This window comes from Leguminivora glycinivorella, chromosome 7, assembly GCF_023078275.1.
Source record: "Leguminivora glycinivorella isolate SPB_JAAS2020 chromosome 7, LegGlyc_1.1, whole genome shotgun sequence".
In the NCBI taxonomy this organism is placed as follows: domain Eukaryota; kingdom Metazoa; phylum Arthropoda; class Insecta; order Lepidoptera; family Tortricidae; genus Leguminivora; species Leguminivora glycinivorella.
In genome coordinates, this window is record NC_062977.1 from 19,594,804 (window position 1) to 19,621,571 (window position 26,768).

General features: G+C 37.8%; 2 protein-coding genes across 2 annotated transcripts in view; one reads left to right on the plus strand and one right to left on the minus strand.

Annotated features, from left to right (window-relative positions):
• The first annotated feature begins 2,727 nt into the window (after nucleotides 1-2,727).
• On the plus strand, nucleotides 2,728-4,263 carry LOC125227941 (ankyrin repeat and MYND domain-containing protein 2). The gene is made up of 2 exons (XM_048132350.1): nucleotides 2,728-2,995; nucleotides 3,083-4,263. The coding sequence occupies exons 1-2, from the start codon at nucleotides 2,798-2,800 to the stop codon at nucleotides 4,064-4,066; spliced, it is 1,182 nt and encodes a 393-aa protein (XP_047988307.1). The 5' UTR covers nucleotides 2,728-2,797; the 3' UTR covers nucleotides 4,067-4,263.
• Nucleotides 4,264-8,223: 3,960 nt separating this feature from the next.
• LOC125227877 (T-box transcription factor TBX6-like) overlaps nucleotides 8,224-26,768 on the minus strand; it is a 64,027-nt gene continuing 45,482 nt past the window's right edge. The window contains exons 3-5 of the mRNA XM_048132255.1: nucleotides 20,455-20,722; nucleotides 11,645-11,785; nucleotides 8,224-9,321 (exon numbers count right to left, since the gene is read on the minus strand). Coding sequence (XP_047988212.1) covers nucleotides 8,848-9,321; nucleotides 11,645-11,785; nucleotides 20,455-20,722 — 883 coding nt within the window. The 3' untranslated portion in view covers nucleotides 8,224-8,847. The remainder of the gene's footprint in view (nucleotides 9,322-11,644; nucleotides 11,786-20,454; nucleotides 20,723-26,768) is intronic.

A 26,768-nucleotide genomic window follows, 5' to 3' on the forward strand; every position in this document is an offset into this window, starting at 1 on the left:
CTGCGGTTGCATCTAATTGTGACGTGACTAATCTCGTCATAAATTTTGTATGAAAATATATGTCGCGACAAACTTAGGTCATAGGTAAGAAAATAATGGAAGCACTTATCTTTCTTGTAAACGGGATTTGTCTTTTAGCGTGCTAGATTTCTAATTATATTTAAATATTTAGGTGTACAACAAAATAATTCAGAAAGCCGTCGATGTGTTAGCAGTAGCTTATTTTATATACAGATACTTTATATTAATAAAGCATGAAGGTTGAAGCTGGAACAATACCGTATATTTACAGAAACCCTACTTTAAATACATAATTTTCTGTTATTCCACACACATTCATTTTTTTTGCGGGTTGTAAATGCTTGTGATTTTAATTATTTTATCTCAAGGTACCTATATGTTTAAGGATTGTACATTTAACTGAGAAACGTGTATTGATGCATTAATATATTTTAGAAGAGGTAGATAAATACTTGTTTTAGACAAATGTTTAAGAACATATCCAAATATATACCAAAGATATCGGTAGGTATATAAGTATAATTTAAAAAGTATTTTAAAACCACTGGTCTTAGACATTCTCCTTGTAGTGTATGTCTTTCTCGATGAATTCACAAAAATTTAAAATAATATATAATTTTATTTTTAAATTATCCATAGAAAATTACTCACAGAAAAATATTTGTAGATTAGGATTTTGTCTTGTAGTTTTTAAGGATGAAAATGAAATGCTGTGTAGATAATAGTAACGTAGAATAAAAATCGGTGTGATAATTGATAAAAGAGTTCATATACCCACGTATAGAGTACACATTATACTCAAATGATATCGTAGAAAATTAGGATTTATCTCTTTATGGTTGTACTCGTACATACATATTCCACTTTAAAAATCTAGATGTTGTTTCGGTTTTGATGTTATTGTATCGGTGCTCCATTTTTTTTAAATATATTTTTTCTTTTTTTCTACTATTCGTCACTCCGTCCTGGGCAATGCGGACTGGTGAATAGTAAAAATAATTATTTATAACTTTATATGCGGGTTGGGAAACGATGATAAATTGATAATTGACAACACGCACTTCACACAGGCTTATTATTTTTCCCCTCACTAGCTTGGAAACACGTGTTTTGTCCTTTAATACCAGCGGGTAAAAACGCATTTTATCCACGAGTGGGTAAAGTAATTTGACCTTGAATAAAGTCAAATTAACTGCTATAAAATTGATAAAAGTAGGTGAATCTAGTAATTAAGATGATTTACCACCTGTAGAACTACTGAAAGCAGTGATAAACGCATTTTTTTGCATTGTAGTTTCCTCGCTATAGTGAGGGGAAAAGTTTTGTGTTGCACTCGGGTGCAAATGTATTTTACTTCTCGTGTGTTAAAAAACTCGCAAGTTCAGGATTCTATTCTCGAACCACTCGCTGCGCTCGTGGTTCAACTATAGAATCCTTTCACTTGCTCGTTTTTCAATTCCACACTCGGCGTTAAAATACAACTTTGCCCCCTTGTATAACAAATAACTATTACGCATAGTAATATTAAAAAACAAAATTTCGTACGGAAATACACTCCTAATTTTTATTATAAATAGATTTTAATTACAACGTAACAAGATTTCCAACTTAAAATTCAATATTCTTAAAAGTTAGGTAATTCCTATGTTCATAGGAAAATTAATAAAATATTATATACGTACAATATATACTTACTCGTTTTAAAGTAGCCGTTGGTTGATGTCACAATATTATATTAATGTTTCAATCTAGTAGCTAAATATTCAAGATTTTTGATGTTAGAATATTTGATGTAAGCAACGTGCAGAATATTATTATGTTATTCGTATTAGCTGTTGATGTTATCCCACAAGCGATCAGTAGTCATACCAGCCATTATGACTATTGATTAATTAATAGAATAAATTTGTTTATACTTACTGTAATCGGCGTTTTATTGAAAATACCTATCTTACAACAACTGGGCAGTATAACATTATTTCAATTATGACATGAAGCAAATATAAGGCAGATTTTTAATTGTCCAGTGATGATGATATGATCCTATTATCACGATCCTTGGTGGATAACTAAATTGTATGTAAATTGTAGTCCTAATAATTGACACTGTAAGTACCAAAGAATCGGCTCTATTATTTAAATTATAATTATAAAACAATTTATCACGTAGTGTAGAACTTTTGTTAAGAAGTTTTGACACTGCCGCCATTCCATAGACTTACAGCACATGTTTTTTTTAATAAGTTATAACCTAGATACTCATTATTTTAGCCTACAATTTGTATTAAAAAAAACAGTCTTTACAAAATGTGAGGTTGAATTTAGAGAGAGGTTCAGTACAGTACGCCGTTCTACTAATATAATACCTGTATGGCATGTAAAATACATAACAAAAAATCATAAATAGAATATATCAGCTATATCAGACGGGCGTACCGAACCGAAAGCGGTCCGGACGAAGGCTTGTTCAATAGTGAAACATGATAAGTGAGATCGAGGAAGATACACTTGGCTGTATTTTACAGCTTTGAGGCTATGGTGAATTGGTACATAATAACAGTTTACTTACCTTTCCAATTTATAAGATTTTAAGCGATTACTGATCAAATTAACTGATAAAAACCAAAAAAGTCTTTTCAAACACGCATTTATAGAACGTAAATACGCCTCAATAAAAAAAAAAGATGACAGTGACAGATGCTCGCTTTGAGGTTGCTTGCTGATCCTTTCTTATCATTTTCAATTGATTTTCTGGCTAAACAAGTAGTCAATCGATATGGAACCAAAAGGTGAAGACAATTCCGTTGAGAAAACTATCTTTGACGCTATCACGCAAGGAGACTTAGATTTGTTCAAGAATACCTTGGCGCAACATAAAGGGAACGTTGATTTCTTCGACGAAAATGGTATGACCGCACTACAACACGCCGCTTATAAGGGTAACAAGGACATGGTGCAACTGTTGCTCGATAGGGTAAGTTAATGTACCTGTGAATTAATATGAGGAACGTGTATGAAACTTGTTTCTTACTATCTATATTGACCATCCTATGTGTTGTAGGGCGCGGACGTTAACTCTGGGAAGCACGAATACAACTACACAGCGCTGCATTTTGGTGCCTTATCGGGTAATTCTGATGTTTGTAAGTTGCTGCTCGACGCTGGTGCCAAATCGACGGCTACTAACTCCGTAGGACGCACTGCCTCACAAATGGCAGCTTTCGTCGGTAACCACCACACTGTCGCCACTATCAATAACTTTGTGCCTCGCACTGAAGTTTCCTACTACTCTGTGCCTCAAGGTCATCAAACTGAAGCCTATTTACCCTCCTTCCTGGTAGACCCGCTTCACAAGTTTGTCTTGGGAGTCAATATTCACCCTGTGCGATTAGCCCTCAACTTACAACATATACCTGGTCTTCTAGAGAATGCTGATAAAATCAGTAAGGTCTTAGAACTATTATGCAAGAAAGAGATGACTCGGGGCAGTGACACTAATGAAGTCATGGCATTTAAGTACCACTACCTCTCTTACATTGTTCGTGAAATTCATAACATCAGAGATAAGCAGAAACCAGCAGCAGAAGACAAAAAGCATGACATTGTTGAAGTGTTTGCTAAGAAGCTCTTAAAGCCAGGAAAAGATGGAGTTTCACTCGACTTAATGGACACATTCCTTAAGGATTGTGTTAGAGAGTTCCCGTACAGAGAGTGTACTACATTCCACCAAATGGTGTCCTCATTGACAAGCAAAGACCCTCCTCCAGCATTGTCCGTAATCAATTGCACTATCAACGGTCAAAGGGGCTTTGTTGATGCTATCCCCTACTGCAGTACGTGCGGTGAGGAGAAGCCAGCCAAAAAGTGTTCTAAATGCAAGTCCGTGCAATACTGTGACCGAGAGTGCCAGCGTCTGCACTGGTTTGTTCATAAAAAGGCCTGTAACAGAGAATCCAGTGCTCCTGCCACAACCACAGCCAACGCTAAAGTAAACATTGACGCTGGCGAGCTAAGTGCAGAGCTCCAAAACCTTGTAGCGGGATAGAATGAACTGTAACTGTAGCAAATTATTGTAATGCACCAAGTCAAGTGATTCCAGATCAATAGATGTACCTATAACTGTTAGGCTATAATAAATGTTTTCTTGACCCATATAAAAGCTAAGCTTGTAATTCTCCATTTTGTTGTATTTAAATGTTTCTGAAAGTGATGTGTGGTTAATTAAATTTATTTACATTACAATATGTTTGTTTTTTTATACGCTTTTCGCGTACTATAATAGAATATTTCCTGTGGGTCCCATTACAATAACAAAACAGAATCAGCTACACTAAGATAACAATGATTACTGTTTTACACATAGACTTGATATTTGCATACACTAAAAACCTGTACAATATATGTAGTAATATGAATATTAAGTAAGAGTAGTTACGAGCGCTAATGTAATATTAAAGAGATTGAATTGATTGAAACCCTGAGTGTTGAAACTAATTGGTTTCAAGTGCCAAGCAAAACGACAAAACAAATATGAATTAGTTTGCGCCATCTAGCGACGTCTGCGATAACTTCTTGGTCCTTTACCTTACATGCTTGAGTGGTGTAATGTATCATCTTTTTAATTATACTCTAGGTGGCGCCACTATTCTAAATATTCAGGCTGTGTAAGATTTGTTGAATAGATTCTACAAGTTGCCTTACAATATTTACGAGTTGTGTAGTGCGCGAGCAATAGTTATTTGTTTTACAAGGGGGCAAAGTGGTTTGACACGTGTCAATATTGATACCCGAACAAGCGAAATAATCTTGAGCGTTGCGAGGGTTTCCAAGTTAAAATAAACAAATTTTTACCCTCGTAGACTCAAGTAAAATTTTAAAAATCACCATACCTGCTAAAATAAAACATGAATTTTAAACAATTTTTTTTTTTACGTTTATTATTTAATATCAAATACGTCAATACTACCAACCAACTTTGGGCATCAAGTTAAAATTTGTCTAAAGACACTGCTCTCTTTTGGATAAAATGCAAGTGCTGGCACACTGTACAGTAGCGCGATGGTGCGCTGTCTCTGTCACACCATGTTATATAACATTTATGACAGCCAGCGTGAGAGCACCATTAAAGTAGTTAAGACGCTACGGGAGCGAAAATGCTATAAAATGGAAAGGAGTCCCCCTTTCAATTTGGGAATTTCAGTTAAATTAATATACTATTGTTATTAACTAGTTAACTAGATTTATCGAAAAACAAAATGTCCATTAAGAATAACTCAGTTAAAAGATACTTATTGCGAAAAAACTTTAAAATCGAGGTTCCGCTCTCGACTGTTTCCTCCTTCAAAACTTATTTAAACGGAACGAAATTTGAGAATCTGAATAACAATGAAATAATCTGTGTCGGACCGTTTAGATTTTTTGGCTAACTGTTACCGATCTTGAGTATCACACCTTTTTTTGAGCCATATTGAAAAAGGCCGTTTTTAGAATTTTTTGATTGGCTCTAGCGTCTTTTAAAATAAAAAAATTAAAATTTTGAAAAAACCCCCGACCGCGACCTAGTGGACCGATTTTCATGAAACATGGCTAAGAACACTCCCGACTAACACAGCTTTCAAATAAAAAAAACTAAATCGAAATCGGTTCATCCGTTCGGGAGCTACGATGCCACAGACAGACACACACACAGACAAACAGACAGACAGACAGACAGACAGACAGACACGTCAAACTTATAACACCCCTTCGTTTTTACGTCGGGGGTTAAAAATAGCAAAAAAATCAAAACGGTCCGACACAGATCAAAATAATAATAATCTGTGTTGAAAAAAATCATTGCTCTATCTTCAAAAACCAGGGAGGAAATAGTCGAGAGCGTTTGTATGGAGAATTGACCTGTATCGTATCGTCTTAAAATAGGTATATAGCGACTTATGAAAACGGATTATATCGCGTATAATGAATTTACGATTCATCACGACGTTTCGTTTCGACGTTTTGCACATTTTTCCTCAGTCACCCGTTGACCATACGAATGCTGTAAAGTGTTCGAAACGTCGGGATGAATTGTAAATTCATTATACGCGATATAATCCGTTTCCATAGTTTTATTTCATGAGTAACTATCGCGGTAACCGAAGAGAATATTATATATATATAGCCACTGTGAAACAATTGAATTAATGCGTTATTTGTGTTTGCACCATTTAGATATAACAGTATGCAGGTGTACTGTACCTACTTGTGTTCAAATTAACTATTAGGTAATTCTATAGGTACCTCTAAGTGTATACGAGTAAGTCCGTTTTCACATTATCCGATCCGATATCGGATGTCGGAAGGATTTCAATGGAAAAAATCCAAGATGGCGCCTGTAATGTATGGGATATCGGTCTGACATCCGATATCGGATCGGATAATGTGAAAACGCACTAAGGTAACTGTACCATATTACGGGAACTTAAGACGTTTCCTACTTTAAGTGAGGTTTGAAACAAAAATGCGAGGTTTCTAGTGGTGTTAACTATTTTATTTTGAGGATAAGTCTTCTACGATTGATTTAAGACACTATTTTGCATCGTAACTTCTAATTTATAGAAATTACCGTTGTTTTACTAAACCCTTAGTTTGCCCATTATTCCGGGATACAATTTTGGTATGGCTTTAATTCCGGGAGTCGTTGTACATTATTACGGGATATCTTTAAAGTCCACTTTGTTGAAGCATAATGTAAAGAAACGAATTAAAAATATTGTTTACATAAATATATAATGCACATATCGTTTTGATAAATGCTTATACAGAGTGTATTTTTTATAATTGGCAATATTTTGGTGAGCTGGAATGGGAAGGGAAATATGATATTTTACGGTATATCGATTATATGATATAACGACAGGGTGTTATAAGTTTCACTGTCTGTCTGTCTAATGCATCGCTTTCGAATGGATGAACCGATTTTGATTAGTTTTTTTCGTTTGAAAGAGCTGAATTAATCGAGAGTGTTCTTCTTAGCCATGTTTGATGAAATCGGTTTACATAGGTACTATTTTATATTTATATATGTCTATCCTATTATGTATTGTCCTCATGTAAATTTTAGCTTTCTAGTACGAATGATGATTGAGCTAAATCGTAGACGGACAGACTGGCTGACGGACAAACCAATATGCGGTATAAAAATTTTTAGCTAACTAAGGAAGTTTAAGAACATAATATCCGGGTCTTTGTACCTTATTTTATGAGTTTATATATTTTAATATACTTTATATAAGTATACCGGAATAAGATACACTCATATAAAGTCGTGTACTTAATTACGGCAGTCAAAAAAAGGCTATATTAAAACATAAACAAGATTTTTTTTCTTAGTATATTGGAAGATTATATAACAATTACACTCAAAACATTGAAATAAATAAACTTTGTGCTTTAATTTTATGAAATAAAACAAATTTAATATTGATGGCACAGTCTAATATTTCGCACGTATTACTCAATGAGTATACATTTCGTATTCAATTATGAGATTAAAATCTAAAAAATATATGTACCGTAATTATGTCACTATAATCTGTAATCTTTACTTAATGTATTTACATCAAATATATAAATATACTAAACCGTAAATAGTAATAGGACACAAAAACATTACGGACTGTGTTTCCGTTATTCCGTGATACTCCCGCAATTATGTACACCTCGTCAAAATGGTGTACATTATTCCGGGAGCGGGCATTTTAATAAAAATATGTTTTAAATTAACTTGAAAAGATGATATAAATGTCTTTTAATAACTATAAGACAATTATGATACAAATTTAATATCAATAAACTTACCATCATCACAGCAAACCCTTACGAAATTCCGCTGCCGCGTTAAGCTCACCGTCAAACACGCCCATAGAAACCACTGCGTGGTTGCGACTGACGCATTTGGAGGTACCTCATGGCTTCAAAAGATAAGATAAATATCCGAAAATCGACTTTTTCGGTTCTATTTGATCTATAGTTAATTAAATATTGCATTAACTTAAGATTTTACTGATAGTTTCCTTATTTTGCGACAAAAACCAAAGTATCCCGGAATAATGTACCACATTTTACTATCCCGGAATAGTGTACAGATACCTTAATAGTTGGGGGTTCGTTAAACTAATAATAAAAGCAAATTGTTTTAATAGTATGTATTTATGGTAAAAATCTACAAAAGATACCTAATTATAATAGGACTCTAAGTATTTATAAATTAGGTCTACTATACCTATATGTATAATTTTCTATACTTACTTATTATAAAAATATTTCTATAGGTATTTTTACTTTTTTAAGTATTATTAAATACAATTTTAATATTTTTTTCTTCAGAATATTTTTGAGTGTTTTGTTCAATGAATATTATTACTTGACATTGAAACCAAAGAATCAAAATAAACATTTGATTTAAGTACTAAACAGCTGTACAAAGTTTATCCAGATTTCGATTTTCACTCAATTCACTGGTTTATTTCAGTAAAATGAGTTGCTTTCCTTTTTTCCGTGTTGGACATTTATAACAGAATTCTAACACTAATATAAGGAGATATTTTATCTTCAGATACATTTCACTTACATTTAATAATAAAAATTAAACATAAATATTATTTATACAAGGCACTGTTATCACAACATAATATAGTATTTCACAACTAAACCTACGAGGTAATTATGAACGCACGTCAACCAAACGTATAACTTTTTCAACAATATCTACAATTTAAGTATCTATTGCAAATAATGCCCGTCGAGCTTATACTAACACCAAGTTACATTACATGGTGGCAAGAATCACCCCTCGCCTAACAGAGCGCTTATTGTAAAACTCTTGAGTCGGCGGCAGGGCGCGGGGGCCGGCACAGGGGGTGAAGGCACCGCCGGCGGGGGAAGGGGGAGCGCGGGCGGCCATCCGAAGGCTGCCATGGGTCCAGGCCAGAGACCTAAGGGCATAGGCATTGGCATATGCCCTAAATAGGGCAGTTCATGAGGGCAGAAAGGCGGAGGCGGCGTGATGTTCTCAGGAGGGGCGACAAGCGGAGCGGGAGACTCCACAAGAGGCGGCGATCGCGGCGAAGCGGAGCGCAAGCTTCCTTCTTCCGAACATGAAGACGCTGCGTCAGAACACGCTCTCTTAGCCTCAGTGGACTCTGTGTTCTCCGACGCTTCAGAGTCGACGTTCTTTCTCTTGCATTTGGACTGGCCGCACGCTCTGAAGCCTTTTGCGAACGGATTGTTGTCGATCTTCAACTTAGTTATGCGGTCATTCTGTGGACAAAGAAAAAAAAAACGTTACAATTCTGTTACAGATAGGAAATTAAATTCATTTGTTTAAAATCGCGCTTGCGCTTTCAAAATTGAAATTAGATTATGCGATAAGGCAGTGTAGAAATTCAATAATTAATACGCCGTCATAATTAGCGTCTATCAAACATTTATATCCGCCGTAACGGTTTAGTCGCTCGGAAACTTTCTTATCTCGAGAATGCAATTTAAACATCCGTTTCCGCATGCATCCCTAATAGCTTGTAAGGGATAATTGTCACATGTGGCGTGGCTGGCGACAGCCCAATTAGCTCAGGCGCCGGCGTAGCTCGCCTACTGCGAAACCCGATCCTTGGCATGTACTCTTTGGTTAATAAGTTTACGCAATTTTTGAACATTAAATATTAAATTAGGTGGCGCTGTTGACAGAGCGATAATTGCCACGGTGTTTACTTTCTACAATCCTGACCCACGAAATTCCCCACTGTGGTTATGACTGTTACGAGTTATCTTAGCGAAATCCGGACCGTAAACAGTCTGGGTGCTTGCGAAGTCTTCTAACGATGTTTACAGGGCTCGATAAGGCGGCGCCAGCGCTCACCGTCGTCGATAATGCACCCGCTGAGATAAAAATGAGTGCTAAAAGCTTGAACCACTACAGCTATACCAGACTTCCAAATTTAGCCGATTAGCGGAGCAGAGTTTGCTGGCTCGGCGCCGCCCCTGGCCCGCCCTGTCGCCCGTGACGTCACGCCACAAACACGCCAGGCGTTTTCACTTTTTGCGTGACGGTTTCACATATTGGCGACTGTCGCCAGTTTTTTTCTGTGTAATTAGGGCTCTAAGCAAATTCGCTTTGTTTAAACAAACTTGAGTGTGCCGAGATTGATTTAGGGGCTGCGAAGACGCGGTCTACATTTTTCCTATTGTCGGGGTGTAATTGCAGCGGTGTGCCAGTGCCACCTAGTTACGCCGGTGTCGGCGGCTACAAAAGCGGTATTCTAATTCGCTAGTAATTCGCAACAATGCTTTAGCCGGCGGGCGTCCGTCTGTCCGGGGATAATGCGCAATGATACGCTGCTGGCATTGTCCGGTCCCGTTACCCAATCCAGGATAATCCCACAAAGCTGCCGAAACTTTCCAATGCGTTACCGGTCAATTTTAGTTCTTATTAAAACAGTTTAAGGTTGGCGTGTCGGGTACTTGGGAGTGTAAATAGGCGCGGGAAAGCATTCGCGCCTCACTGCAGTCAGCTTGAAAGGCGCCGCTGCTGCAAAGACGCCCGACCTAATTACGTACGCAGGATTACGCAACGGTACACTGCCCAGCCTTTGTGATATCAAAACAAACAGCGGGGACTCTGCTACTAACTAGATAAATACACGTTTATTGATGTATCGAATAAATGGGATTAAAATTCATGAAGCTGAATCTTGTATACTGATACTTTGATTTATATTCAGTAGGCACTATAGTTGGTATTGTTAAAATCAGCTGGGGTTCTAATTGTGTATGTATAAACCGTTACATTATTTTGTCTTGTTCAACCTTAATAAGAAACTGATAAAAAAGATAAGGTAAAACGCACAAAAGATAACAAAGTACTAAGAGAAGGATTAACTACCTAGGTAAAATTAACCAAAAATTAGACCACCAAATGTTTGCTGGATTAACAAACTATCAGTTCCAAAGGGAGCGGCATTCCTATCATCTCCAAGAATTGTCAGGACTAACGGTTCTCTATTGTGGAATTCACGCATTTCAACACAATTACGAAATCAGATAATGCGACCTACAAAGTGGATGGTCAAAAAGTAAATTAGTCGGTTTTTGTTTTCCTAAACACACAATGACCGTTCGAGTGGCAATCGGAACCATGTTTTTATCTGTGGCATTTTTTTCTGGCTCGTCAGTAAAAGCATTGGCGCCTCCTTTCGAAAAAAAAACATAAGTGCGAATCATCAATCGTTCCAGGAAATGGAGTGTGCATTCGGAGAAGCAAGACGTGTGCTCATATAACTGGGGTTTCCCTTCGTCACAAATTTGCATATTACCTTGGTAGGGATTTTATTTAGTAAATGGCATTTATTTCAATTTACAAAAGTTAAAACCAATTTGGGTAACTAGTGCCTAGAAAAGGAGACAATCGCTTGTGCGCCGATATCGTAAGTTTGTGTCTCTCTCTATCACTCTTCCATATTAACACGACTGTTAATCAGTGACAGCAATGGTCTTAGTCTCAGGAATGGTAATCACATAACACAACGCGTGACCGATGCTGCAGCAAGGTGAACACTGGAGTAAGATGTAATACAGTAATACTAACCTGATAAGCAGTGACAGCGATGAACTCGGTCTCAGGGAAAGAGAAGGCGGAATGCGGAGCACCCCACGCCAGGGCGGCGGCGTCCCTCGCTCGTACCACCACCACACGCGGCCGGTACTTGTGCATGGACGTCAGTACCATCTGTAACAAGGGAGAACAAGTTGAAGTAACTGCGGGAAAATGTATACTTAATCCAGAGTGACACCGCTACAAAAGGATTGGCACCTAATCAACAATAAAAAGAGGATACATGGTGATGAAGTTGCTGAACAACTGGAACAACAACGGGTCTTAGGTAAATTATCGAATGTTGCAATGAAACTGTATAATCGTACGCTATTTCTACTAGGTATTTAGTTTCCTGTAAACCAATGTATATGTATACTAGCTTTTTCCCGCGGCTTCGCTCGCGTTAGAAAGAGACAAAAAGTAGCCTATGTCACTCTCCATCCCTTCAACTATCTCCACTTCAAAAATCACATCAATTCGTCGCTCCGTTTTGCCGTGAAAGACGGACAAACAAACAGACACACACACTTTCCCATTTATAATATTAGTATGGATAAGTAAAGTCTTATGCCATATCTGCCTAAAAACTTCAATAGTTCTACCACATATGTAGGTATCTGAAATCAGGTGCAAGCGTAAAATGACTTTAGAGCAATACACACCATAGCGGTAAAGTTGACATACAATTTTCTCAACTACATAATTTCCTAGGAGCAATAAATCTAACATACCCGTGTAAATTCGCCCTTCAAATTGATAACAGTTCTTGGTGATAACTCTTTCTGACAAATACCGGTGCAAAACACAAATAAACTACTTAGCAATCCCAAAAACAGTGCAAACAGTAAAAAGGCTGGTACACGGCGTCAGATGTCGCGACGTCTGTCTTCTTAAGACTGATTCCCAACTTATTAGGAGACAGGAGATCCAGTTTAAGGGTGATCTTCAACAACATACATCTGCTATGGTTCTCAAGGTCTCAGTTATACAGGTTTTTCGTATTTTTCTGTTAGGAACAGCCCCTGTCTCTTCCACGGTACTTGACAATCGCTACCTGCGCAGGAGACGGTCGAGTGCACTCGAGAGCCAAAAGGGTTTTCGATTGTTTTAAATTGTTTCAGTGGGCGCTACTGACTTTAAGTGGTTACTTTTAAGTTTTGCGATTCTAAAAGTATATTAGCAGGCATAAAATGTAGGATTGGGAAATTTGAAGTAAACTATTAATGTTTCAATTCATTTTAAAACATGTTTTATGATATTATGAAGCAAGGGTTTAATTGTCTGCAATATTAAATAACTATTAAGATAAGTAGATAGGTAGGTACTTAAATATTCATGTATATTTAATAGGTAATTAGGTATCTATTTTAGTTGAAACCATTTCTAGATACTTTGAAGCAAATAAATCGTCGGGTTAATAGGTAATTAGGTATCTATTTTAGTTGAAACCATTTCTAGATACTTTGAAGCAAATAAATCGTCGGGTAAATAGACGTCGAACTAGCCGAATCACTTCGTTCCGACAGATTGACAGACAGACAAAAGTTTCGCCGCCTCCGGTAGCTCGTCCATCACATAGAAGTCTTCGATCAAACTGATCGAAGTACTGATAGAGAATCATTCTGATTGATACATTTGATTTTGTATTTTTTTGAAATCCTCGGAATTCTCCGTCATTTGGTTATGTCAGCGTGATGTCCAGTCGAGTGTGGAAAACGGTGGGAAATAAAACTGCTTAAATAAAAGTCGTAACGTAAGTAAAAAAAATCCCAACTTTTCACGTAATTTACTTCGCGCATTTTATAATTTTCATATATATCTTCCGTGAAATCAAACGGTGTGAAGGCATGTAACAATACGAAGCATGAAATTAATAAATCGCTAATTACAGAGACACAGAACAGCGGGGCTCCTCAACTCGAATATTTACTTTTTTCCGGTCTGGCAACCCTTTGTTTCAACTATCGCCTTCCAACTGCATTGTACTTTGTGTTTTTGAATTTCGATTATGCTTGATAAGATTCCTTTAAAAATCGTCTTGACAAAAACGTGACCGACAGATTGAAGCAAGGAAATCGCTTCCAATAAAGTTGACTACATGTATATGCAACATACCTAAAGACGGGATTCCAATATCATGCGGCACACGCTTATTTAGATCCCTAGTTCCCTACATTACATAGCTATTACAAATTTAGTAACTACAAAAAATGTTTGAACTGTGTGATAGGTTATTGTAGGTAGTACCTAATGTAATTGATCGTATAGGAGGTAAATGATTTGGTTTGAGGACGTCATTTTGTTGAGGAAAACGAAACATAAGGTTTTCAAATGAAATTAATGTACTTAATTTGTGTGAAAACCTGCCGTAAAATTAAAATATTTATGTCTGTTCAGAATAAAACCGTTATGGTACAGCGGGGGGCAAATCTCGACTGGGGGACAAATGTAACTGGTCCATTTTTTCCATGTTTTACAATGTTTGCATTATTAAATAGACGCTATTCAACGCGGTAACGCTGTGATGGGCGCCTTTACACCAGGGGTTGCGCGGGGAGGCCTCTTCCAGTAGGTTATTTTTATAACTTATGTAAGTTATTAGTTTTAGAGTTATTTAGGTTTTTTATATTTAATTTAGTTTTATTTGTATTAGGCTAATTTGTACCTATTTTATTTGCCTGCAATAATGAAACGCCATTGTCAATGTCATATTAAGTTATCTGCTGGGCCTTCGGAAATAAGATAAACTTGGTTATTTAAATAGAGTATTATATATGGTAGGCGTGTTCAGTGGATACATGTAAAACTCAACACCATAGTGTACTAATGGAAAAAAATGGATCAGTGTCAATTGCCCCCCAGTCGAGATTTTTGCCCCGCTGTAACTTAATTCATTTAGAAAGCCAAACTTCCAACCAAACACTTAACATAACTAGGTACTATAATTTATTGATGAAACCCATCGATACCATGTAAGACAATGCAGTGTCATAGCCCGTAGGCGCGTTTTATCGCGTAGGCGTCGCAAAGAGTCGCAGGCAGGCGCACACTTGTGCACAAAAACGCGACGCAATTAGCCCGTGTCTAGACGCTTTATCTGCAAACATAGACGTGCCATGTGTTTACGTGGCGCAGTTTTTTCAGGATTGACGCCAGGGTCAGTCAGGGGATGTTTTAGTGAAAATATACTTTAGCTGTACCTATAGGTACCTAGTAAGTGATTCGTCTCTGAAGAATAGTCATATCACTATTCAAATAGGCGGAAATACATAGATAATTACTTAACCAATTCAATCCATAAAAAAAAACAAAAAAATATATTTGTAAAACATAAAATGGGAATATTGTAGTCCGTATACCTAATAGGACTTATAGGTAAAAATACTCGGCACGCTGTTAAACGATTAAGGGCCACTTGCACCAACGAAAATGGAGGGTTAACCCGAGGCTTAACCCTCCATTTAATATGGAATTTGACAGTTGACAGCCCACTAACCCTGAGTTAAGTGGTTGGTGCACGTGGGCCTAAGTATATTATGTGCACTAACCTAACTTCATTTTTCGACGTATCTTTCATTTCTTAATAACCATAGTTCAAAATAGGAAAGAAAGAGCATTCTACAAACATCTACATTAATTTCTACCTCATCAAACGATTTTTAACTTTTTACAGAATTACATATAAATTCTGTCGCAAAAACTAAAATAAAAACTTTAAAACCAAACAGTGGCGCCGTTTAAGAGTAGATAAAGGCCCATTTACACGTGTCGCGACACGGAGGGTTGTCACGCTCGCGATAAAAACCCGAGCTACAAGATTAATTAGATAAGGGTTGCCGGATATCTAGTCGCGCAACTGCTCAAACGTTCGGTGCTACGATGATCATAAGTAGGTACATTTTATTTGTGAACAGATAATTTTAATTATAGAAATTAATAAAAAAAAAGCGCAAAATTTAAATTTTCTATGTGACGATAAACCTTCGCCTCTAATTTGAAGAAATGCCGCTTAGTGACAAGATTTTTATGACCATTTATACATATATACATGACCGTCTAACATCAAGTATGATTTCATTGTTGTCTTTTCCAAGTTTTTGAAGTAACTTTTAATTATAACGTTATCTAATTGTTTTTAGGTACATATTGGGTGGCCTACCTAAACAAGTTTAGTGTTTAGTGTATAGGCCTCCTTTTAGCTATACTTTTAGGTTTTAGTTTAGTTTCAGTATATTTATTCTGTAAGGGACATAAAGCATAGTTTTGCTTAATTTTATGGACTAATATATAGATATATCTGATAATGGAATAGTTAGAGTTTTCCCCTCACTAGCTCGGAAACACGTGTTTTGTCCTTTAATACCAGCGGGTAAAAACGCATTTTATCCACTAGTGGGTTAATTTGACCTTGAATAAAGTCAAATTAACTGCTTTAAAGTTGATAAAAGTAGGTGAATCTAGTTATAAAGATGATCTACCACCTGTGGAACTACTGGAAGCAGTGATAAACGCATTTTTTGCGTTTTAGTTTCCTCGCTATAGTGAGGGGAAAAGTTTTGTGTTACACTCGGGTGCAAATGTATTTTACTTCTCGTGTGTTAAAAAACTCGCAAGTTCAGGATTCTATTCTCGAACCACTCGCTTCGTTCGTGGTTCAACTATAATCCTTTCACTTACTCGTTTTTCAATTCCACACTCGGCGTTAAAATACAACTTTGCCCCCTTGTATAACAAATAACTATTTCATGCTTGTAGAACAGTGCGGTAAAATCACGGTAAAAGGTATCCCTAATCTTTACCCGACACTCAACTTAACACATCTACAATCCCGAATTGAAAAGCTTTCAAACAGGTAGTTACGTCAACTATTCAAACACTTTCTTACACAAATCACCACATTAAACCGACTAGTTCTCACTTACAAATCTAGTCGGATATTAAGTTAACTCTTTCGCCGTAATTGCCTTTGGTTTACCGAGATTATACTAATCCAGTTCGTAATTAGGAATGTTAAAAGAATTGGGTAAAAGTATTTTGTAAGCGATAGTGTTTTGTTCCACTTGAAAACTAGGGGTAGGTACAATGTGACAAAAGACTACGCAAAAAATGGCAATGTTTAAACAAAAGAACGGCATTAGTTTTTTATTTTCCTTAAGTTTTTATTAAATTAGATGAAGTTGTTTTTTTATTTGCAAATGTGTATGATCGCCTCTTAACTTAAAAAAACCGCAACGTTCCACCACAAATGATCCACCTTGGATTTTGAACGTTTGACATTAAATTTTCAAGCGTGTGTTATGTGCAATTTTAAATTGCAGTAAAGCTTATCCCCTTCATCTCACGATTCGCACACCTCCTTGATATAAACGGACAAAAACCTCCATTCCCACCTACACTCTTGACTGTCTCTAAGAAGCCCTGAGACCGCGGCTTATCCTTTGTGCCTAAAAAACTCGCAAAAAGGGTAAACAATGCGCGGGAGCATTATCGCAGGTGGCGATCCTCAAGTGCGCAGTCACCCAGGCGAGTATTTCTGCTAGAACGACTTGGCTCCCGTAACCGTATACAAAAGCAACTGTTGCACCTTTAAAAAAGCTTACCGTACCCAGAATAGAGTCTATTTTAAACACCATAAGGGTGGTGAGAAATGAATTGGTGGTATAAGAACGGTTACAAAGAAGCCGCCTGAAGATTATGCTACATGTAATTATATGCTATTATGGTATTTGTTGAAGCGAAATTGTAGCAGTGATAGTTTTTTTAAAGTTGGTAGCACTGTGTGTAATGGCGATTGAAGGCTTGTCTACGTGGATATGCGCGGAGAGAAATTTCACCGACTAGCAATAAGCAAGTAATTTCAAAAATTTGAATATGGTCATATCATAGTTTAAAAGTAAAGGAATGAAAACTGCGGAGATCGAACCAAACAGAAATATTGTAAAAAATGGGCTTTCTCTTGGCCAGCGACTAGCCAAAGGCAAAGACGTGGCCTAATACGATAGAGTGATCTCGCCTAGAAGATGCCTGTTCACTCTTGATTTGAAGGTATCTACTAAATACGAATCGAAGTTTGTCATTTAATTTTGTGAATATGTAAATATTGCAAATGGACAAACGTTGAAACCACTCTACAAGTATTGATATTATACAACTTCCTTCAAAGAAAACTTACCGTCTTTGACCTTTTTTTCAGAAACTGTTACAAGCTTATTACTTATGGTATTAAAAAAAGCGGACAGTAGTGTTTCAATGTCCAAGACATCGCAGTCCGTTTAACGCGCGACCGCCTCGACGCGTGCGCAGCGAACCGCACCGATCTTACCCCGTGTTTCATACGAGATTTGTTGTGTTGTGATAGATGACTGGATGTTTGGATTGACGATGATTTGGGTTTGAAAGATGTTTTTGTATTTAGGGTAGCAAACAATTAATAAAATAGTTTTAAAGTTAAGTATATTTATTTTATTGTTTAAAGAAACCAACGCCAAAAAGGTAGACAGTCCAAGATGAACAGACTACCGCAGACGATAGCCATTAAGCACTGAGGGTTACGGGAGACCGAGACAAAACACAAGAGTTTTAACCTGTACGTAAGGCACGATTTTGTAATTAGGGTACAACTAAGAAGAGAAGAGAACCAACATTTTGAATGTCACTCAACACATTCAGCAAAATATTGTGAGATTTTCTAACAAAATTTGTAAATTACCTTGGGTTTGATACATGTAGCCGTGTTAACAACGCACAGATTAGCGCAGCCATAAAGTTTTACCCTTTCTCACAGTTTCTACAAGCATTATAAAATGGAATCGAGCTTGAGCACACAGGGTATCATTAATCGAGGCATCCGAGGCGTGAACCGCGTTGTCTAAACACCGCGCCCGCAAACGGACAATACAATGGCTTTCAGCGTATTGTACTGCTGTGTGTGCACAAACGCTTACGAAACGCTCACGATAATGTCTCTTTCGTAGCTATCTATCTCTATCGCTCTTGCGTATTGGCGCGACGGAGACAGACTTTACATTTCTGCGGTGTTTCGCTGGCGTTTCGCGTCGCAGAAATACCATTCGGCTACGGAGCCTGGTCTAGCCAATATGTGATAATCGTTGTTGACGTTACGTGGCGATCGTAACACAGTCTGGCTCTTTCACACCACTACAGAAGGGACTTGAGAGAGCTAGTTACGATAGGCTTAAGCAATTGTGACTTTCGCTAGGTACTCTGTCTGTACCTATACCCACAGTCAAGCTCGAAAATACGGACACAGACAAAGTGCCAATAATATGAATAGGTTACACAATCTTATCCCCACATTTTAAAGTCGTAATCGTCGTATCACTTTGTCTGTGACTGTACTGACTCTGTCTGTGTTTGGCTTGACTGTACTGATACTGACAAACTTTCCTTTGTATGGTGTAGACTCCTGCGGCGAACGGTGAAACAAACGAATATCGACCCATTCTGAATCGACTAAAGTTTATTTGCCGAGCGAACGCATCGGTAACCGTATCTCCTGCATTATACATACGATACTAAGCGAGCATGAATGTTAAACGATATTCAACTTTCCCAGCTTGTAATGTAGTCAGAATTCGATCGTGTGTTGGTTGTAGTTACGTCAGTTGGTTACAGAGATTTGTATAGGAGGCGTTGCCTTTGAAAAGTTATGTAGGTGCCTACGTAGTCACGATGTAAGAATCGATTCTTGTCTATTGATTTCTTGTTTCGATTTTGATATTATTCGCTTTTAGTTTGGACTTTATTGAGTGCTTTATTTAGAATCGATTTTGATTTGATTACTTAAGTATGTTTTAAAACAAAAGGAACTTGAAATAACATAATCGTACTGAGATCAGTGAGATTACTTATATAGAGTAGAATCAAGTCATGAGTATAAAGTTCGTGCTACATACATAATGTGCATCTATTTTTACTATTCGGTTTTGAATTTGATGATTAGTTTTAAAATTATTACAATTATTTTTATTAATTTGTCTCGTAATAAAAAAACCCGTGAGTTTTCTTAAAATTTAATCAAATTTGTCCCCTATAGTTAAGGGTAAGTCCGCGTAATTTTAAGAGTAAGGTAAGAAAAATGGCGTCGCTGTGCAGTTGCGTAGACGTTGCGTCGGCAGCTCACATAGAGTTCACTAAACGCCAACGTCGCCAACGCTCGGGAAACGCTATTAGTGTGGGTTAGCTCTAGGTCTAACATATTAAAGGAAGTCATGTATCTAATACATAATATAGGCATGTTTCCCCGTCAGTAAACTATTTATCTGACCAATCAGCAGACAAAAGACGTTATAACCAATATCCGGCATTCCAGTTGCCAATCATTAGTGTTATCTCTCTCGCGCTAGGCAACATAGTTTCGCAGATGACTACAGTGATTATGTAGCACAGGAAGGTAGTTAAAATAATTGGATTTCAAGAGTAGGGTAGAGTATCTTAACCACAAATATGTCATAAAAAGATGAAGGCAGACACCCCTTTTTCATTGAGTCATAAGAGAACTATTAAAAATTGTAACAAAATAGATGTGAAATAACCTTTCCTAAGCAATTACTATGAGATTTTGACGTTTGAGAATAAAACGACGCGCCTTAAACGGGTACTCACGAGAATAAAAATTACATAGGTACTTATTTCATGAGGTTTTCGCAATAGTGTAATGTAACGTATTCTAAAACATTAAAAACTTATGATAGGCGCTCTAGATATTACTTTTATAAATTTACACACCAAAAACTCCCATTTACAAAATCTATTTAAACAAGCAAGCAATATGAACTTACATGTCCCTGCGCGTCCATAGTATTATTCGTCAGCTTGAGCTTACTAAAGCTGACAGGGTTGGCGGTCCAGTGGTGGCCAGGCGCCGGGGAATCAGGGTGGAGCATGAGCCTCCTCGGGGACTGGGGTTCGGCGCCGCCGGCCTCGGCCCACGCGCCGCCGGCCCAGCGCCAGCGCCGACGCCCGACCAGCGTCAGCTCCAGGAGGACGCAGTACTCTTCGCGAGGGTCCAGCCCACCCAGGGAGATGCGGAGGGAGGGAAACATGCGGCTGCAAAAAAACAATAGTTAGCTTTCAAGTTTATATTGACGACCGGTCTGGATCAGTCGGTAGTAAACCTGCCTGCTAAACCGCGGTCCTGGGTTCGAATCCCGGCATTTATTTGTGTGTTGAGCACAGATATTTTTTCCTAATGGATGTTTTCTATGTATATAAGTATGTATTTAATCTATTTAAGTATGTATATCGTCGCTTAGCACCCATAGTACAAGCTTTACTCAGTTTGGGGCTAAGTTGATCTGTGTAAGGTGTCCCAATATTTATTTATTTATATGCGTGAGAATCCGAAAATAACTTTATCCTTAAATACAGTGCGACATTAAAAAGTGGATATTAATATAATGGAACTAAACGATTTCTTTCGTTGTAGCCATGTTTCAGCATTTTACATCAAAAATGTGATAGTAGTAGCGCAATATTTTATTTCTAATATTTTATGTCGAATTGTAAATTGTCGAATTATGTGCTATACCCATATCAGTATATGGGTATAGCACATAATTCTTATAACAATTCTTCTTTTTTCATTTGTTTAGTCAAAAGTTTAAGATTACTTCATAAAATATGCATCAGACGCTTAAGGACAAAAAACTTGTCTGTTGTCTCAAGTTGTGAACATAAGCGTCAATTTTATGACATCTCTGTTATTTGTCAAGAGCGACAATTGTGTCGTCCAAGATGACAAACACAAGCAATCAAAGCACTACTTTGGAGCGTGCGAGCGTGGGAGGCTTCGAGTGTCGACAAAGCCCTGCATAACACCATCCAACTTAATTCACAAACAAAGGAACTATAAATTCCAATTCACGAAATCGAGACAAAGAAGGCGATAACAAATTTCCTATTGGACAATGGTTTTATCGTGATTATAAAGTGTGATACGTGTAAAGTGTCGGTAAAGTAGCTTTTGGCACCTGTTGTCCAGCTAAGCGGCTGGTCGTAAACGGGATGCATCTGGCGCCTGCCTTATCGCTGACCGCCCACGACTGATTAGCGGTGCCTTGAGCTTAGCTTTGCGGATTTTGCTTTATTGGTGCTTTTAAATTGAGCTGTAAATATTGGTTAATTTAATTTATGGTGTGGTAAATTGTAGGTCGCCAATTTTGATATTTTCTCAAATCTTCATTTCCGTAACAAATAGTTTCTGTAACTGGCACTTGATATTCAATAAAATAGAAATTATATATCAAAGTTTTCTTTCCAAAAACTACCGCTAAACATATGTAAGTTAAAACAAAAGGCAGACAATTTTTTTACTCCGATTAAAGTACCAAACAACTCAGCAGACACATTAACCGAGCCCAACACTCAATCCAATAACCCTAATCTAACCCTCAATAATACAAAATTATCTACATTTCATAAGAACCTTCACGCATTCCCGAAAGTGCAGCCTCCATCAGTCATAACGTTGTTATCAACCGCCCGTGGGGCCTCAGGCTTTACATTCCTCACCACGCGCAAGCCAACTATAGAACTACCTCGACCAGTTTTAGAGTGGTCTTCGATGCGATGCTTTACCTAATCTTGATGTTACGCTTTATATTGGTTTTATAAAGCGAATGGTCGTATAGTGGTTGGTAAGCGAGGTAACACAGAGCTACCGCTAATGCAGGCCACTGATAACAGCCGAAGCTCAATTAACAGCCTGAATTAGCCTCCATTAAGAGTTTACGATGCCCGCTACTGCCTTACGTATCAAAGTAGCGACAGGCACTTAGCAATCGGAGCACCAATAAATGCTTCGCTTGCTAGGTTTTATTGCTTGGGAACTAAATGCAGAATAGTTGTAATAGAATCTGTATGAGACAGTTTTGGAAAGTTTTATTATACTTATATAAAGAAGAATTATAATTTGGCATAGGCATTACTTATTTCTATACGTAATTCACTTTAGCCATTAGCATAATCATAGCTGATGATGAATAATACTAAAATAGAATTAAGTAAATAAATTGTCCCTCTAAAAATTATAAACAAAATTATTCATAAAGTTTAAGAGTTATGTACCTTACTAGTCTACCATCTTACACAGACAATATTTACAGATCGCCCCATGACACTTTTCCAAATATGTGTTCAATACAAAGTGTACTCCTTCTCTGTTGACCGTACATTGACAAATCCCAGCTACCGTACGGCGTATCGGTACAGATAGGACCATCTTTGAAGCTGCCGACAAAGTGACGATTGAATATCGACGCCTCAAACTTGTATCTAAGTCAATTATTTGTTCTTAAAGCTACCTTGTTAGATGTAAAATAAAGTTTGAAATGCGAATGCTGTGTGAGTATGATAAGAAGTTGATGTCCGCGGTGGGTATGGAGATTTTAATGGAATAGAAACAATTTCATCAGGTTGGCATTTATCACTGGTATTAATAAAAACATTAACTGGAGTTTGTTTTATATGTGAGAAATATTAAAATCTGATGTTTTAGTAAGGTTCACACTAAAATCTAAAATGCACATGTCTGTGAAATAAAATAGATTGATTTTTTGCACTACCTCTATTTAGATTTGTATTATAAAGCTTTAGCTCGCGGAGATTCGTATTATTAAGCTAGCTTTAAATCAAATTCCACACCCTATTTTCACACTCTCCATCCTTTTAACTATTTCCACTTAAAATTCACGTCAATTCGTTGCTCCGTTTTGCCGTGAAAGACGCACAAACAGACAAACACGCTTTCCCATTAATAATACTAAGTATGGGTAATATATACCGACAAATGACTTCTAGGTAACAATTTAGTGTCCCATTTAATGTAGTTCAAATATAGATTGACCAATTTTATATAATTTATTGGTAGTATCCGACGTAATGAAAATGCAATTAATTATGAAATGATGATAAATTTATCTAACCCTAACTATTGTTTATTACATTATTACTTACTTAAAATATGTAACTTTTGTCATTAGTGTCGTTTTCCTACTATAATTTAAGTGTCTACTCTTTCGCTGTTCTATTAGTCAGTACAAGTTTTTTTTTTAATCATAAACTGGTCATTAGAGGCGGACGAGCAAGAACCTATTTATGTATATTAATATTATCTGTAGAAAATGTAGAAATAGTTCGAGCCATTTAAAGTGCAACCACAGAAAAAATGTAAGAACTGTTTAATCTACATAGGACTACAATAAAAATGCCCAGTATTAAACCATCAGACTATATAATAGATTTAACAATTTAAAAACAATAAACCTATCATATTGACTGTATAAATCTCTCACTCTTACTTATGGCCTAAGCAACAAGACAGCGAAGGATGGAAATAAAGTGAAATTAAAATTGAATGGGCTGGCCGTCGCGGGCGGTGGCCACAGAGTATGAAGAACAATGACTTATAGATTACTTTGTAAGGACATGGCACATGGGCACCAAAATTGGACTTAGTACAGCGGTGTCACTGGTGTCAGTAACGCAAAAGTGAGCCTACCGTGCCGTGATCGCACACGTCTCACCAACGAATTGTAACGTTGCGTTGCACAACGGAGCATCAAACGAGAATATTCAGTCGGAACTATGTCAACTGCCCTATCCTTACTTTTGGTCTTTGGAGAACAATGGGACCACCGCGATGAATAAACTTTAGAGTGGGTCGTAAATCGGTAACAACCCGCCAATAGCCGCACAGAGGCGCGAACAGCCCGACCAACCGCCACATCCGCTAAGGCCGTCACATCCGCACTCGAAAACCGGCAAAAACCAGCAAAAAGTTGTCAAATTTATTTCAGTAGAAACGGAAAAATATTGTAATGAAGATTGTGGTCTTAGTGCTATAAGTTCGTTAAACTTTAAAATAAAACCAGATGTTCGTTAATTAAAAATATTAACATGTCTATAGTAAGTAATCTGTGTTAGTAATAGCCTTTAATTTGATTACTTTTCTATCTACCGTTAGAGAGTTTTAAAACCCTCAAGATTTATGAGACATTTAACAAGCAGCAGCAGATTAGTCGCGTCTTTGTTGCGTTACTCATCAGTCTCATCACCGCCCGTTTTCTCCTAACCTACCCCACGCCAGTTATCTTTAATGCTAATTTCATGGTCTTTTTATCGTCAAGTTCAATGTGAAGGAGCAGGCAGTCGTTAACGCGACAACCCCGGCTTTGTCCCACGTCCCATCTGCTTCATTTACACTACGGGCTGTAACTCCAAAGATAAACAAACTCTCCGATTCTCGAGAGCCAAAACATAAGAATGCATATATCCAGTATAACCCTCTCTCATTAGCGCTCATATGAGAAGTCCGGCCGGTTTTTTCGTCCACCCAGATGTGAGGCTGAGCAAATACTCTTACATGCTCCGAACTGGTAAAAAATCGGACACCTGGAAGTGTCAAATTGTTCACTAACCCTGTGAGAGCGGGCGTGTGAATCGACGGCCGACGCGGTGATCCCACGGCTCGACCCTTTTTGTCCTACCGCGAAACTTATAAGAAGCTTTGTAGGTAAGTACTTAGCTTATCAATTATAATCGCGTGTCATTGAGTCGTAAACGAGTTGTAACGTCAACATTGTCAACAAATGGGTAATAAATGCCAGTCTTTGCGGGGATGGGTAGGAAAAAAATAATAATCTTATGTGTTAATTGATGCCTTGCGTGCAGCTATCGTAATGGGCAGTGTGAGCGGCTAAACGCGCGCATGACAATACTATTACGGACAGCGCCCGCGCCCGCGCAACCACAAATTGATATCGCCCGCGGCCCGTCATTGTTGTTTCAGCTAAGTGGGTTGTTAGCCAGGACGGAACTGATGTTGTCGATGAATCAGCTAAAACGATCACAATGCTCCGCTACACATCAGAGGCGGTTCCGATAAAAGTACTATGTTAATTCACTTCCAAATATCCTGTTACGACGCGGATGTCAAAATTGACAGTCAATAAATTCGCACATAAAAAACTTAACCGCCTTTAAAATGCTCCCATAATGTTTTATATTTGTAAGATACAAGTTCCATATGCGCTCGAGCGCCTCCGCAAACCAAACAAACTACACTTTTAAAGAAATATGCTCGTAACAAAACAAATAAACCAATTTAGGGGCGGCCACAAAAAAGTCTCGGATTCGTCTCGAGCGCTGCAGCGCCGTATTAGCATATTGATGGGCATCTTCTATCTGTCGTCCTTTGTCTAAAATCAGCGACACCACCTTCAATCATAACGATCGCGACAAAAAACGTTTTATATTTTTTATCGACAGTTTCTGCCAGTTTTTGCGGACAGGTTGCAGGTGGTAAATAATAAAAACAGGTAAATGCTTGCGTCAGAGTGAATCCTAATGAGCGTTGAAGTATCGAATGTGGGCATTATGCTAAGAGACGGGCCGTTTACCCGTTAGTGTCATGTCGGAAGACATTGTACGCGGCAGGAGCGCTGTGACAGGGTTGTAAATCCTTTTATTTTAAAGAGCAATCGCCTCAGGCACACTGGTGTAATGTAAGTGCGAGCGCAGTTGTTGCGGATCAGGAGGTCCCATTTATATTGGTTAGCTGAAGGTAAGCTTCGGGAATATCGGGCGAGAGGCCGAGGCGGCGACGGGGTGTGAGCTGGGACATTACGGGACAAAGCACGCCCGCGGCGCGCACCTGTGACATGTTTATGCGCTACTCGTCGCCAAATTTACTGCCTCCCCCACGCCGCCGTAGGTGAAATTGGAAATTTTTAATCACCGCGGTGCCCTTTTGCCAACAAGCTTGCGTTTAATTGCAACGAGATTGTATTACGGTCGCAAATTATAAAGCCGCTCCTAATTAACTTTTGATGTTATCCCTATTGATTTTGCCGGGTCGATACCGGCAATCAGTGTGATAGCCTTAAATATTGATATTGGTTCTTTGATTTAAAGCGCTTTTGGATAATAAAGCTTCATATTGATTTAATCCAAGTAGCTGCGGATGATGGATGGTTAAAGTGCTACTTTATTCGGCTGAGTAAAAAGTGCGAAGTTAATTTCGCTGGAGTAGAGGCGCCGGCGCCGGCCGGGTCGGGGCCGCTCGTAAATTGCGAGGGCAAGGGCCGACAAGCGC

Bases quoted from the DNA above. Each gene is read 5' to 3' on its own strand.
- LOC125227941 (XM_048132350.1), top strand. From the start codon at position 2,798: ATGGAACCAAAAGGTGAAGACAATTCCGTTGAGAAAACTATCTTTGAC. The intron at 2,996-3,082 runs GTAAGTTAATGT...TATGTGTTGTAG, and splicing joins TGCAACTGTTGCTCGATAGG to GGCGCGGACGTTAACTCTGG.